At 45.1% G+C, this 14,982-nt stretch overlaps 1 protein-coding gene across 1 annotated transcript in view; it reads left to right on the top strand.

Moving 5' to 3' along the window:
• Nucleotides 1-13,921, top strand: part of CEP126 (centrosomal protein 126) — a 90,084-nt gene extending 76,163 nt beyond the window's left edge. The window contains 4 exon segments of the mRNA XM_080815719.1: nucleotides 4,108-4,183; nucleotides 5,707-5,916; nucleotides 9,745-9,809; nucleotides 13,590-13,921. Coding sequence (XP_080671845.1) covers nucleotides 4,108-4,183; nucleotides 5,707-5,916; nucleotides 9,745-9,809; nucleotides 13,590-13,652 — 414 coding nt within the window. The 3' untranslated portion in view covers nucleotides 13,653-13,921.
• Nucleotides 13,922-14,982: the final 1,061 nt, after the last annotated feature.

The raw sequence follows: 14,982 nt of genomic DNA, 5'->3' as shown, positions 1-14,982 counted from the left end.
TGGATCTGCAGGGAAGAAGTGTGACGAGCTCGCGGGTGGAAGTGTGGTGTCAGCAGCGGTGTCCGCTCGGTCGTGGAGAGTCGCCGGGAAGCCGTGTTCTCCGAGGACTGTGGTTTTGCTGTGAAGGGTGGACCGCGACGCAAATGTAACTCGGGCCGGGGTCGGTGGGAAGCAGCCCGGGGGTCTCCACCCCGGGGCGCAGCATGCGGGACCTGTTTGTCCTCCTCTCGCCGTCCGACCGGCCGTCACAAACCAGCCTTAGTCTTTCCTTTATTATTGATACGTGTTAGTCACAACCAAGTTTTTAAGGATACACGAAAGAAGGAAAACAGAAAAGCAAATGAGAGCCCCGGACGGAGGCAGTTAAGTGTGAATCATGAAGCCTAGGTCGTGTGTTAAATGTGCTCCGTGGACCGACCGGAGCTTCCCGCCCGACGCGGCGGTCAGCAGGGCGGGGAGTTGGCTTCTCGGGGGCCCCGACCGCGATGCTGTTTGAGGCGCCCTTAGGGAGACAGAGCTCCCCCGAGGCCCTGGGGACGCCTCTTCACGGTCCACGGCGGTCGAAGCAGGAGCTTCGTGTGGCTGTCTGAGACGGAGGGCTTCAAAGTCAGACGCTTAATAGAAGTCATTTTAAAATTAGTGGATGTCACCCTTTGAGAGCTAAGTAAATGTGCCCTAAATATGACATTTTCTGGGCATGTAACCTCATCCGAGAATTGAATTTAAAATATTAAAACAGGGGTGCCTGGGTGGCTCAGTCGGCTGAGTGTCTGCCTTCGGCTGGGGTCGCGATCCTGGGGTCCTGGGGTCGAGCCTGCAGCTCCCTCTCCCGTTTCTGCTCTCTGTCTTGCTCTGTCAAATAAATAAAATCTTAAGTAAATAAATAAGCTATTAAAACATCTAGATTTACTTATCCAAGTAAATAGCATTTCACTAGAATTTCTACTCTAAATAGCACTTCTGACGTTTGATAGCACTGGAATAGAGTGCCTTAGGAAGAATTTATATCTGGATTCGATTATTTGTATATTATAACAACTATTGTTTTATATATAAATGAGATGTTTACTGTGGAGGAAGATCAACCATGACGTGTTCTTTTTTTATTAATTATTTTTATTAACATATAATGTAGTATTTGCTCAGGGGTACAGGTCTGTGAATCATCAGGCTTACACACTTCACTCACCGTAGCACACACCCTCCCCAATGTCCATCACCCACCACCCTCTCCCTACCTGCCCCCAGCAACCCTCCGCTGGTTTCCTGAGATTAAGAGTCTCACATGGTTTGTCTCCCTCCCAATCCCTCTTGTTTCATTTTTGCATTCCCTACCCCCCAGATCCCCCACTTTGCCTCTCAAATTCCTCATATCAGATCATATGATAATTGTCTTTCTCTGATGGACTTATTTCACTCAGCATAATACCTTCTAGTTCCATCCATATCATTGCAAATGGCAAGATTTCATTTCCTCTGATGGCTGCATAGTATTCCATTGTGTATATATACCGTGTCTTCTTTATCCATTCATCTGTTGATGGACATCTAGGTCCTTTCCATAGTTTGGCTATTGTGGACATTGCTGCTGTAAACATTCAGGTGCACGTGCCCCTTCACGTCATTACATCTGTATCTTTAGGGTAAATACCCAGTAGTGCGATTGCTGGGTCATAGGGTAGCTCTATTTTCAACTTCTTGAGGAACCTCCACGCTGTTTTCCAGAGTGGCTGCACCAGCTTGCGTTCCCACCAAGAGTGGAGGAGGTTCCCTTCTCTCCGCATCCTCGCCAACATCTGTCATCTCCTGACTTGTTACTTTTAGCCATTCTGACTTGTGTGAGGTGGGATCTCATCGTGGCTTTGATTTGTATTTCCCTGATGCCGAGTGATGTGGAGCACTTTTTCACGTGTCTGTTGGCCGTCTGGATGTCTTCTTTGCCGAAATGTCTGTTCATGAACATGACGTATTCGTAACAGCAAGACAAATATCATTCAGTTCTGTACGATGTAGTAAAGTTGCATGTGACCATGCTATTCTGTTTTTTTTTTTTTCAGCATTGCAGAATTCATTGTTTATGCACCACACCCAGTACTCCATGCAATAGTGCTCTCCTTAATACCCACCACCAGGTCCTCCCAACGCCCCACTCCCCTCCCCTCCAAGACCCCCAGTTTATTTCTCAGAGTCCACAGTCTCTTATAGTTCGTCTCCCTGTCCGATTTCCCCCAACTTCCTTCTCCTCTCCATCTCCCAACGTCCTCCGTGTTACTCCTTATGCTCCACAAGTAAGTGAAACCATATGATACTTGACTCTCTCTGCTTGACTTATTTCACTCGGCATCATCTCTTCCAGTCCCGTCCTTGTTGATACAGCAGTTGGGTATTCATCCTTTCTGATGGAGGCATAATGCTCCACAGGATATATGGACCATATCTTCCTTATCCATTCGTCCATTGAAGGGCATCTTGGTTCTTTCCCCAGTTTGGCGACCATGGCCATTGGTGCAATGAACATTGGGGTACAGATGGCCCTTCTTTTCACTACATCTGTATCTTTGGGGCAAATATCCAGTAGTGCAACTGCAGGCTCATAGGGAAGCTCCATTTTTAATTTCTTAAGGAAAAACCATGCTATTCTTTTTTTTTAAGATTTTATTTTTTTATTTGACAGAGATCACAAGTAGGCAGAGCAGCAGGTGGGGGAGGGTGCGGCAGGAAGCAGGCTCCCCGCTGAGCAGAGAGCCCAATATGGGGCTCGATCCCAGGACCCCGAGATCATGACCTGAGCCGAAGGCAGAGGCTTACCCCACTGAGCCACTGAGTGCCCCAGTACCGTGCTATTCTTAATGCTTAGTGCCCCGGCACTTACTCACAGATCCGCCTCCTGGGAGTCAGTGCGGTACCGCCCGAGGAGGCCATCCTTCAGCCACCGTGTGGTTCACGTCAGACGTCTCAGAACCTGTCAAGTGAACGAGGGCTATTTGTGTAAATGGATTTTAAATGCTAAAGCAATATATAGTTGTCATAGCAACCACAAAAAACAGACTAAATTTGAAGTGCTCCGATGAGTGTGCTCCCTAAATTCATCTTTACCTTTTGGGTCTGACTCTGCCCTGTGTGTGCCCCTTGGCATGCTGGAGGCCTGCTTCCGAGCCCCTGTGTGTTCCTTCCAGAGGCCCCACGTCCGCCTTCCACTCACACACCTGCCTACGTTTTCCACAGCCTTGTTCGCTTCAGAGGAGGTCGGTGTCCCTGAATCAAAATCATCAAAATCGAGATTTGAAGGCTAATTTGTTTCAGCTCTCTTGTTCTGTTTTGATATTTGGTGTTTTGTTTTTTAACTGAAGAGCTGCCGCAGGCGTGCAGTCGCCTTGTAGCAGGAAATGTATTTAATCAAACTTCCGCGGGGAGGGAACCTGAGAGTGATCTGTGAAGGTGGGAGAAGCGCGTCCCGCTTGTGCCAGGACTGTGTCCGCACGGGGGACCTCCAGCCTCCAGGGGAGGCCAGGCGCGCCCGAGAGCGCGAGGACGGGGCTCTGGCAGACAGCTGCACCGGCGACTCGGCGACTCGGGATCCGGCCGCCGAGGACAGGCCAGGGACCGGGGGTAGCCAGGCCACCAGGCGAGCACAGGCGTGCGGCAGCCCGGCCGGCCGCGTCCAGCCCACACAGCACTGAGGAGCGTGCCCGCGGCCTGGCCTGCGAGGCTCCCCGCTCGCGGCTCTGTGCAAGTCTTGTCCTTGACACTAGTCCCCGTCGGAGCCTCTGCCCTTACAACGAAACACCGATTCGGTCATAAACCTTACGTTAATTGTTGCTGTTCCTTTAAGTAGCACCCCACTTCCCCTCTTCCAAAGACCCAAGATAACAGGGCAACCTGAAACTTTTCCAAAATTGACAGAAAACATTTTCTTAAACATTCAGGTATCCTAGAAAGGCCTTATCCCAGTAATTTTTGATTTCTGTTCCATGAAAAAGGAAATATACAGTTTACATGAGCAGCGATTACTGAAACTATATAGAGCGCATATGTTTCTTTTAATAAATGTATATGATGAGTATTTAAATATGGAAACCTATTCTGATATAATATTATATTTTGTAGAATTTGGAGCAAAGTGCCCAGCCAAGTTCAAGTGAGCCAAAACACACTACAAGGTGTACTTCTGATGTTGAAGAAGGTATGTTTCCGTTTAAAGGTGTTCCCTGAGCTTTGTTCCTAATGATTTCATTTTTTGTTATGTGTGTTTTCCCAAATACACACCATGTGACAGGTAAGCCACCATGTGGGTTTCAAGCCCTTTATCCTGCACATGTAGACTGTTGCCAGGTGTGTGCATTCTAAGTGATAATGTATTGAACATCTTTCTACATGAAGCTTTTCCCTGACTTTTCAATCATTTGCATAAGACAGAGATCCCAGGGATCACAATTACAGTATTTGACATGTTGTTGGCACCTGATAACTATTTGTTGAATGAATCTCTGTATTAAATGAATACTGGATCAGAAGAAATAAGCATTGTTACAGCTCCTTATGCAGATTCAAAAGTATTTTTCTGAGAAATAACATTTAAAACTTTTCTGGGATATATGCCAACTTGACGTAGAATTATTTCTATAATTTGCTTACAAAGAAATTTTGCATGTATCTTTACTTTTGGTGAATTGCTCCTTCATATGGTTTTCTCTATAGATATTGGAGTTTTGTTATTTCCTTACTGATTTTTGCAAATTCTTTAAATATTAAGGGTTCTATTATTCATATTAGTTGCAAATGTTTTTATTACTTTATTATTTGCATTTTATTCTATTTATGTGTTTATATTTAGAAGACTTCCTTTTTATTGTTTCATTCAACAAATGATTGAGAGCTAATTTCCTGCCGACAGCTACATATTGGGTATGGAATAATGCACAAAGCACACGGAAGTCTTGCCTTTCAGAAACTTCAAGTCTGCTAGGGAGGACCACCCGTTCAATAAACACGTCCTCTGGTTTGCACTTAGTGATCTCCCCATGGCTTTTAAGATCGAAGAAGCTTCCCGACCCAGAAGTCCGGAAGTGCTTCTTTGTTTCTCCTCTAGACTGCTCCTTGAGTTCTTTACTTTCCTTTGAATTTGTTTAAATGGATGATGTACAGGAAAACTGCAAATTGATTCTTTTATAAGCAGCAAACTAATTTGCTGAGTCATCCTTCCCTTTCCTCAAGGCTTGGAGTCTTCTTGGATCATACGTCAAATCCTCGTGTATTCGTGGGTCTGTTCGTAGGCAGGCAGTTCTGTTCAGCCCGTCATCTCATTTTCTAACTCTTCTTTGCTTTCCTTTTATTTTACTCTTTTATTCGTAACTTATCTTAATTGTTGCTCTAAAGACAATCTATTTCAACTTCTCTTTGAATTACCAATGGATAACAAAAACACAACACAAACATAATCTAAAGGTGATATGTTTTAGCTCAGATAACATGCGAGGGGTTTTTGTGGCCTCCCTGTCATCATCTTGAATTTCTGATTTTTTAATCAGGGATGAGAAAATGCTAGCTGCAGATAATCCCGATAAATAAAATGCAAAGTAACAGAAGATTTACTGGGTTTCTGTTTGTGAAATGAATACACACAGATGCATGTCAGTTAAGCAGGGATGTGGGAAGATCGCAAAGACAAAAAGGAATCAAAGAATACTTAATGTAAAGTTTCTGTAGTTTCAGATAGTACTTCTCAGTTTTTGACGGCTGAAAACCTAGTGAAAGCTTCAGTGCCTGAGGATGAAATTCTCACTGTCATGAACAGCAAGCAGCTACAGAAACCAAATCTGGCTTTAAATAAGACCCAGCCATTCAACATCTGTGCGCTCTCGGCTGCAGAACAGAAGATCCTCCAGTCCCTCGGTCACCTCAATGAGAGGTTGCACTGTGAGTACGGAAGGCCACCTTTCATAAGAAATGTTATATTTCGTACTTAGACAATTTTAATTTAATTTAAAAGTTGGAAATAAAAATACAAAATGTGGGGCACCTGGGTGGCTCAGTGGATTAAGCCTCTGCCTTCAGCTCAGGTCATGATCCCAGTGGTCCTGGGATTGAGCCCCACATCAGGCTCTCTGCTCAGCAGGGAACCTGCTTCGCCCTCTCTCTCTGCCTATCTCTCTGCCTACTTGTGATATCTCTCTCTCTCTCTCTCTCTGTTAAATAAATAAATAAAATCTTTAAAAAAATACAAAATGTATCCAAATTATTAGGTACTTAAATACATTAACAGTTAAAAAATATTTTTGAGCAGGGGTGCCTGGGTGGCTCAGTCAGTTAAGTCTTGATTTCAGCTCAGACTGTGATCCCGGGTCCTGAAGTTGAGCGTGCCATCAGGCTACGTGCTCAGCATGAAGTCGGCTTGAGATTCTCTGTCTCTCCCCCTCTCCCCACCCTCTCCCTCTCTCTAAAATATATATGTACATATGTGTGTGTGTGTGTGTGTGTATTTGGGTACACCCTACTATTTCAAGTGTACCATACTCAGGTCATTTATGATGATGTTAATTTCTTTGACAGGCTTGTCTGTCTTCTAGGAATGTATGAATTCTCTTCTCTTTCAGCAACGTGACAGGCTAGGTATCTTTACTGACATCCTTCAAAAACAACCATAAATTCCCGATTAAGTATTTTTAAAAATCTTACATATAACAATAAACTGGTAAGAATATAAGGAATTCCTTCGGGGGAAGGACAGAGGAAGAGGGAGAGAGAGAATCTTGAGCAGACGGTGCACTTAGCACGGAGCCAGCCGTGGGGCTCGATCGCACGACCCTGAGATCGTGACTTGAGTGGAAATCAAGAGTCAGACACTTAACTGACTGAGCCCCCCAGGCGCCTGAACATAAGGAATACTTAAGACTAGGAACTGAATATAGATAGAGCCCAGAAAGCTGAGAACGCTGCATCTAGCTGGTGTCTGGAGGTTTCTTTAACCCCCACGATGAAACTGAGCTTTGCTCTTCACGGCTTCACAGAGGGAGCGGGCGTCAAAACCCGCCCAAGCCGGTGGCCTCGCAGGAAGCCCGTCCGCCCGCCCCGACGTGAGCCTGCGGACAGACGCGCGCTCCGGGACAGGGAGGGCCGGCAGAGGCTCGCACGTCTTGAGTTTCAGGATTGAGCAGATGAGGGAGGAAGGCGCACGGGCTTTTCTCACCTCCCTCCGTGTGTCTGTGCAGGATGGAGCACTTTCTCTGTGAGGTTTTGTTAAGAGCACATTCTTACCAAAGGAAACTCTAAAGACTGCGTTTCAGAAGACCAAGAGTAATCCCAGGTGGACAGTCCGAGAGGGGAAATTTGGACCAACATTACATAAAACAAAAAATTAATAAAGTAGTGTCTGTTTCAAAGACAATAATGTTAGCCTTAAATACCTGTTAAAAGTAGTGTATAAGTTGGGAGAACACAAACGGTGTTAAAGTGTCGTAGGCTTCTTCTTAAGGAATTCGGTACGGTTTAACTGCTTTTATTCAAGTACAACTAACATACAGTGTTGCATTCGTCGCAGGTGTACAATACAGCGATGCCACATGGTGTGCATAACTCCGTGCTCATCACTATAAGTACGTTACTCGTTCCCCTCACCCTGCCCTCCGCCCCTCCCATGACCGTCAGCTTGTCTTCCACGGTTCAGTCTGTTTCTTGGTTTGCCTTTTTTTTTCTTTGCTCATTTGCTTTGTTTCTTAAATTCCACATATGAGTGAAATTGTACACTCTTTGTCCTTCTCTGACTGACTTATTTCACATAGCGTTAAACTCTCTGGGTCAGATTAACTTTAGATATTGGTAAAGGAAGTATACGTCTGATAGTTACAAGGGTCACAATGAAAGGACTAGAATAAAGTATACAATTTCCAAACTGGTGAAGAAGAAAAGTGGCAAATTGATTCAAAATAAGACAAAAATGGAGAGAAAAAGAAACACAGAAGACACAGGACGGATAGAAGTACGGTGCTATAAAATGCCGAGTACAAATGTACTTACAAGGAATGTGTGGATTATATGTTAACAGATCTTTTTAAAATCTATGCTTTTATGACACAACCATATTTTGTTTATAAACTATGTACGTACAACATACAGGTATAGAAGAGCTGAAGATAAAAAGTTGGAAAATATGTACCAAGCAAATTCTAACCAAAAGAAAACTTATTTCAATGTATTATTATCAGACAAAATTGACTATAGTGCAGAAAACATTAGTAGACATAAAAAAGATCATGATGATTGAAGCTTTAATTAAGGAGAAATATATAAAACATTTTCATTTTATATGCATTTAGGAACATGCCTCAAAATATGTAAAATGTGTTTTGGCCATGGTGGGAGATTCCTTTTTCTGCGCTGCTAGTAACCGATGGAACAAACAGACAAAGTAAATCAATAGATATGTAGGAATCAACCAGGGTTCCAAACTTGATTAAAGGGACACATTCCTTGTAAGTATACATGGATGATTTATTAAAATGAGCCACATATTATATCATAAAACAAGTCCGAAGCATTACAAAGGATTAGAGTTATGCACAGACTCTGACCACAATGCAATTTAGCTAAAAATGAATAACAAAAAGATAACCATTAAGAAGCACATTTCTAGGGGTGCCTGGGTGGCTCAGTTGGTTACGGGTCCAACTCTTGATTTTGTCTTGGGTCGTGATCTCAGGATCATGGAATCGAGCCCCACGTCCAGCTCCCTGCTCAGCATAGTATCTGCTTGTCCCTCTCCTCCTCCTCCCCGCTTGTGCTTGTTCTCTCTCTCTCTCTCTCTAATAAAATCTTTAAAAAAAAAGAAGAAGAAACATATTTCTAAATAAACTGTGGTTCAGAGAAAATATCATAATGAAAATTACAAAACAGTCATTTATTTTAGAAAGAGAACACAACCGTTAACTCACCTGTGGCAGAGTATGGAAGAAAGAAATGCTACGTTCCATACAAGCTGATATTGGGAATTCTGCTTAAATTTTTAACGAAGTGTTGAAGTATAAATGTGAACTAGAATGGGAGCCACAGACAAGATGAATTCATACCTACTTACAGGTTCTTCTGACCCTCCACGTTTTATGAGAGAACTAGAGTGCAGAGCAGGAGACCTGAGAAAGGGCTCAGCAGTGCGGGGGCAGAGAGCTCCACGGCCGTGGAAAGGACCTGAAGCTGCAGAACCTTCTACAGGACAGAGACTGCCGGGGGGGAGGGGGTGGGGAGGAAAAAGCTTCCTCCCTGTGGGCGGGGAGGCAGGACAGGCTGGGCCCGGAGCCTCAGAAGTCTCCACTGTCTGTTGGAGGACGGGCACAAAAGTCTCTTGCATAAAACTTGTCAGAGATAGAAGACAGTTGTGACAACGATGAGAAGAGACAGCTTTCCTGGCAGCTCCAAGAAGGGAATTTCCTTTTGGTTTAAAGAAAAAGAAGAAGGAAGACAAATGGAAAAGAAATAAAAACCCAGTATTTGTATAAAGATTGTTATAGAATGGTCAAAGTATTAGGAATTCCTTTTTATCAACTTAAGTTTTATGTCCTTGTTCTTAACCAAACTACTTCTGTTTCCTACCTAACATTAGTGTAAACACCATTTCTGGACACAATAGAAAAAGACTCTTAACTCAGTTTTAGTATTTTGTTATACCAGAATTTAATATCTGATTCTTTAGTGGTTCTTCTTGGTCAATATACATAACTAAATTACTTTTGTATCATGGCATAATTCTTTCAGATGTACAAGAAGCCATTTGCAAGAATCCATCCATCAAAAATACCTTACAAATAATACCACTTCTGGTAAGCATTTTAAGAAGCTTTTTTTTTTCTTATTTTAGGAAATGTCATGATTTCATGTGTAAGCACCTGTATTGAAATTAATTTTTCTCGAGATTGGCTTTTAGCAAGTTTTCCGCCTCAGTTAACTTTCAATTATGACATATTTTGTTAGAATCAGCAAATATCTTCTCATTTAAAACGATCAAAATACAAAGTTTTTTCTACATCCAGAATATTCCGTCATTCACGGGAACAGCAACAGGGATCAGTGTTCTACCCTCCAGATAATTCTGGATGTGTAGCCCAGCTGGAAGATTACTAAGAATTCTACCTTGGTAGGGTTTCCACCCTTGCTTCCGTCCCTTTCACGTCTTCGAAGTTCAAAACTAGACATTGTTATTTGGAAGTTTTTTTATTTTTGGCCTTAACAACTGAATTCTGGTAAATGTACACATATAAATGGCAATCTATTGCATTAAGGAATTTTCAGGCTAACAGGGAGAAAGAGCCCGTGGAGAGTGCACACCAGTCACTGTAATGTGACTTGAGAGCACGCGTGGGCGGCACGGCCTTAGGAAATCACAGAAGGAGGAGATCGTAGTGGCCAGAGGTGACCAGAGACAGGTTTCTGGAAAGGGCATCTGAGACTACGATGCTTTCTGTAGGGTCACGATCCTCAAGGTAGGTGTTCAACAAGGAGATGTTGGTTAGGGGATTAACTGGATGCTCGCTCGGTTCTGAAATCTGGAGGAAAAAGTGAGATTACGCAAGTCTGCTCCATTGTATTTTCTGTCACATAAACAAAGGGATCTATTTCTTACACGTTTTAGATTTTTGCTTATGTCCCAGATATGGCTGTAAGTAATAAGAACGAGGCTGCTTTTTCTTTCCCTCTGGGCAAATGGTTCTCGGAAGCGGCCTTTCTGCTGCCCTGAGTGGTGCACAACAGCGCCTGTGACATCTGTCACTTCGACCCCTGACAGATGTGGACACGGTTGCTCGTCACGTGCCAGCTGGCTTTTTGCTCAATTTCTCACCTCTGTCGATTCAGCCACTTCAGTAATTCTTGCAGCGACAATTTTCGTGTGTCTGACTGTGTGACAGTTTTGTTGTTTATAGCATAAGTGGTTGTCACCTCACCCGAGCGAGAGAGCGCCCGCGGTGAGGGAGATCCCCTCTCTCCACGGCCGCTCAACCTGCAGTGGGACCCTGCAGTGGGACCCCACAGCGCTGATGGCCCGACCGCAGACACTGCCGAGTGAGGAGAGGTCTCGGAGTCCCCAAAGCACTCCGCGGGCGCGCCGGTGCTCCGCCGGGTCGCGCAGCACCGTGTCGCGCTGAAGCCTCGGCTCGTGCCTGGAGGGCTCCTAGGGTAGACGAGGGGCCGCGGATAGGCTGGACTCGTTTCTCTGTCCGATCTCTCACACCCGCTAGGACGGTTGGTAACCGTGAGCTTCTTGTAGTCCCTTCATCTCCAGACGTGTCCCTCTTCTTACTTCGTCATCACTGACCTCGGTCGGAGACCTTCCATTTATTTTCAGGAGAAATGGTCTAAAATCACAGACGTTAACTGCTTGTTTGAACAGCTGACGAGAAAAGCATCCACCCCTCCCCCATCAGAATTGCTTCATTTGCGTGTTTTGCAGGGGTCGCAACATTTATTTGCCCTTTTTCTACTATTTTTGATTTTTACTTTTCAGTTAGATTTGCTGATTGTTGACATTTTGTCATACTTGCTCATCCGACAGATGGAAGGACGGGTGGACGGATGGAGGGAGGGAGGAGTAGAATAAATAGAAGAGGAAAGGACAGGAGAGAGGCGTGCGCGCGTGCACGGACACACGCACACACACACACACACACACCCCCCTCCGTGCGCTGTTCGAAAGGCAGGTACAGACATGACGCTACTTCTCCACTAAACCGTAAGCATCCGTGTCCTCCTAAGAACAGACGCTGTCCTGCGTGACCACAGCAGCACCCTCCCAGGGGGCGCGACACTGACTCACACTCAGATTCAGATTCTCCCGCCGGAAAAGAAAGTGTCTCCTGTGGCTGCTCTGCTCGTGCGAGGCCGGACGCAGCCCGGGGTTGGACGCCGCGGTGGGTGTCCGCTCTCCTCCCTCTGCAGCCTTCGCTGCGCACCGACGCCTCGCCGGAGGCCGAGCCCGGGGCCTCGTGGCTGTCCCACGACGGGGAGGCTCCCGATGGTTTTCTCAGTAGATACGGCTTAACGTTTATGGTGGACGCAGAGTTTCAAGGTTTGTGTTCTCAGAGCTGTTTGTTTTTATCACCTGCTCGATTCTACCCGTATCTTGGCTTCAGGTGTTCTATTTAGCTGCTTTTAATTTATTTTGAATCCAGAAGACAGATGTCCAAGCTTTGGGAGTCACGTGTAAAGCGTGCATAACACGTGCTTCGTGCCTCCCCCAGGAATAAAGTGAATGGGCTTAGCTCGTCTTCGGTCTTTTGTTTTCATCACGATAAGTGTAGCCTTTAGTCCCGACCCCCCGGCCTCGGGAGGCTTTCAAAATTTGTTCCTGTCTCTCCGTCACAATTTCAAATAAGTAAAATTATTTAATATGCATGTTCTAGAAAGGCACTATGTAATCATGTTCCTATACTTTGTGTGTGACATGCGTCTTGTGTCTTGCATGACACAAGAGACCACCAAAGCTACCTCGTTTTTACCAGGACACTAGTGCTATGGCCCAGTTCTCTCCATATAATGGCAGAAATATCTGTTCAGGAATATTTGTTGGTTTGGAGATGTTGCAGGTAAGGTTTTTATTTATGTTTCTTACTTTATTTTACATTTCCACTCCAATGTTTTCATACCCATATGAACTTATAAGAATTTCTTTTCAAATGATAATGTATGTCATATGTGTCCAGCTTTATAATTAACAAGCATTATGTAGTTAACTCAGGAACTAAATTACTCAGCAGAGCAACACTAATCATGTGAAAAATCTACCAGATGCCCCAATATAGAAAACTCAAATGTTGTTGGTTTAAGATTTGAGAATTTATGTTTAATTCTCAAAGATCATCCATCTCTCTGGAAAGTGCACAACCGGGGCAAAGTTTACACATTGATGCACATTAATTAATACTCTTTGGTGGCAAGTGGACCTTATTGTTGCCAGATGGTTTCACACACACACTCTTGTGTAATCTTCTAAGTGAGGGACACCAAGTAATTCTCTCGAGTCTGAGAAACGTTCAGGGGCAGAGCCAGGACTGGCCCTTTCCCCTGTTCCCCCCCAAATCTCTTCTCCCTTTTGTAATTCTTACTCCAGTTGATGCCACCATCGTCCTCCAGATTTCCCAGTCAGAGTGTGTGTCTCACCCAGGCTTCGCGTGGGCCCGCAGCCCCGGCCGCAGACCGCCCTAAGGGCACTAAGTGAGCCTCGGCCGCCCCCGGGACCCTTCCCTCCTGCGGCGGGTGTCTTCGTCCCGCCTCGGGGGTCCCGGCGTGAGCCCCGCAGCACCCTGGGGTGTCCTGTGAGCCGCCGCTGCCTCTTCTGGAGCAGAGGACGACCCCTTCGGACCGCTTTCCCGGCGGCTGATGACAAGGGCAGCTCCTAAGCACGTTTCCGCCGACAGAAGGAGTGGCGACGACGAGTTCTGTAACGAGCTTGCTGCCTCCCACCGGCGACTCGTGGGGACTGAGGGCTGTGGAGCCTTACAGGGACCAAAGTACCCTTTCGTGCCACGCGGTCTGTGATCCGTGAAGAGAGGCCCGCGGGAAAGCCGGTGCGTACTGGCGTGCAGTGACCCCGTGCCCTTGTGTTACAGAACAGCCGGCCGAGAGGCAGCCCGTCTCCGGGGGTCGGGTCCAGGCTGCAGAGGAAATACTGACGGACCGCGACGGCGAGTACTACTGTTCTGGCGGCCATTGGCAATGGCCTGTAAATAGAGCATAGATTTCCACATTTGTTAAGGATTTAAATACTACAACCATAAGATAAAGGTAAATCATAACATGAGTAATGGAGATAAATCAGCTAGTTTACATTTATGCTACAAGGTTATTATGTATTTTATTGATAATACATTTTTAGTGAATGGAAATGCTTCATTGTTTTTAAGGAGCATGCTACTGAAAACACATTCATTATATTTGAAAATAAAACAGGGTATTTTGTTATTCAAATTATATATTAGCTATAGTTGTGAAGCTTTGTTTTTCTGAAATTCCTAATAAATTCTATTAAATTTTGGTACAGTGGTGTAAAAAGTTCATGATTAATCAGTAATACCCCATATAAACAGTAAAGCCATCGGTCTAAGACTTGGAAGGATCGCTGTACTTGGAGGTGTTACCAAAGGGTGTTAATTACGAAAACCAAAAGAAACTCCTTGTATAATCATGAAACTCCTTCTATGGTTTTAGAAGGTTTTTGGTAGAATTATGATAATCTCATATATCTTTTTACTTTCCCTCACCCATTTCTACTTCAGGCTCTCATCTAGACAGTCCGGGAAAGCTGACCGATGGCATTTCTAAGTGTGGTGGGCTGGCAGAGTAAAATCTGTCGTATCAATCCCGTCTTAGGGGCGCCCGGGGGGCTCAGCCGACCGAGTGGCTGACTCTTGGTCTCAGTTCAAGTCTTGATCCCAGGGTCATGAGACCGCATTAGGCTCCTATTTTAAAAGTCTTCAGCTCTCTCCTAGAGGGACCGTGTGTATAAGGTTCTCTGTATCCTGAGTCCTCCCTGCTTGCACTAATGCCCAGACCCCTTGCGGGCCCCCAGCCTGCTGTCCCATGCCTCTCTGCCCGACTGCACACCGTCCCCCTAGCTCGGAATGCCTTCGTCAACCTCCACTGACATCTGCCTGAATCGCGTTTACTCGTTCTTTTAAATTCTACTCAGGTTGAACGTTCTCTAATGTTTCCTAATAATTCTCTGCCACCTTTGTATAAATTATGTCCTTTGCATTCTGAACCACAGTTATTTCTGTGTATATACCCCTCTTCTAGATAAAGTGCTCCTGGCAGCTAGCGGTTGTCACTGGTGTCTGTCCCCTGAGGAACTAAAGTGGGGGACACAGCGGCAGATCAAAATAACGAAGGAAAGGAAAAGACTCAGCTGTGCGATTTGTCAAGCCCCAACTATGTGCCAGGTGCTGCTCCGTGTGTTAGGGAGACAGTAAAAACAAAAGCAATTATTTTCTTCTATCGTGGACT

The sequence above is a fragment of the Martes martes genome (genome assembly GCF_963455335.1).
Source record: "Martes martes genome assembly, chromosome: 10".
NCBI classification, from domain to species: Eukaryota; Metazoa; Chordata; class Mammalia; order Carnivora; family Mustelidae; genus Martes; species Martes martes.
The sequence above is the reverse complement of the archived record's forward strand: the minus strand, read 5'-3'. Positions and strand labels throughout refer to the sequence as shown.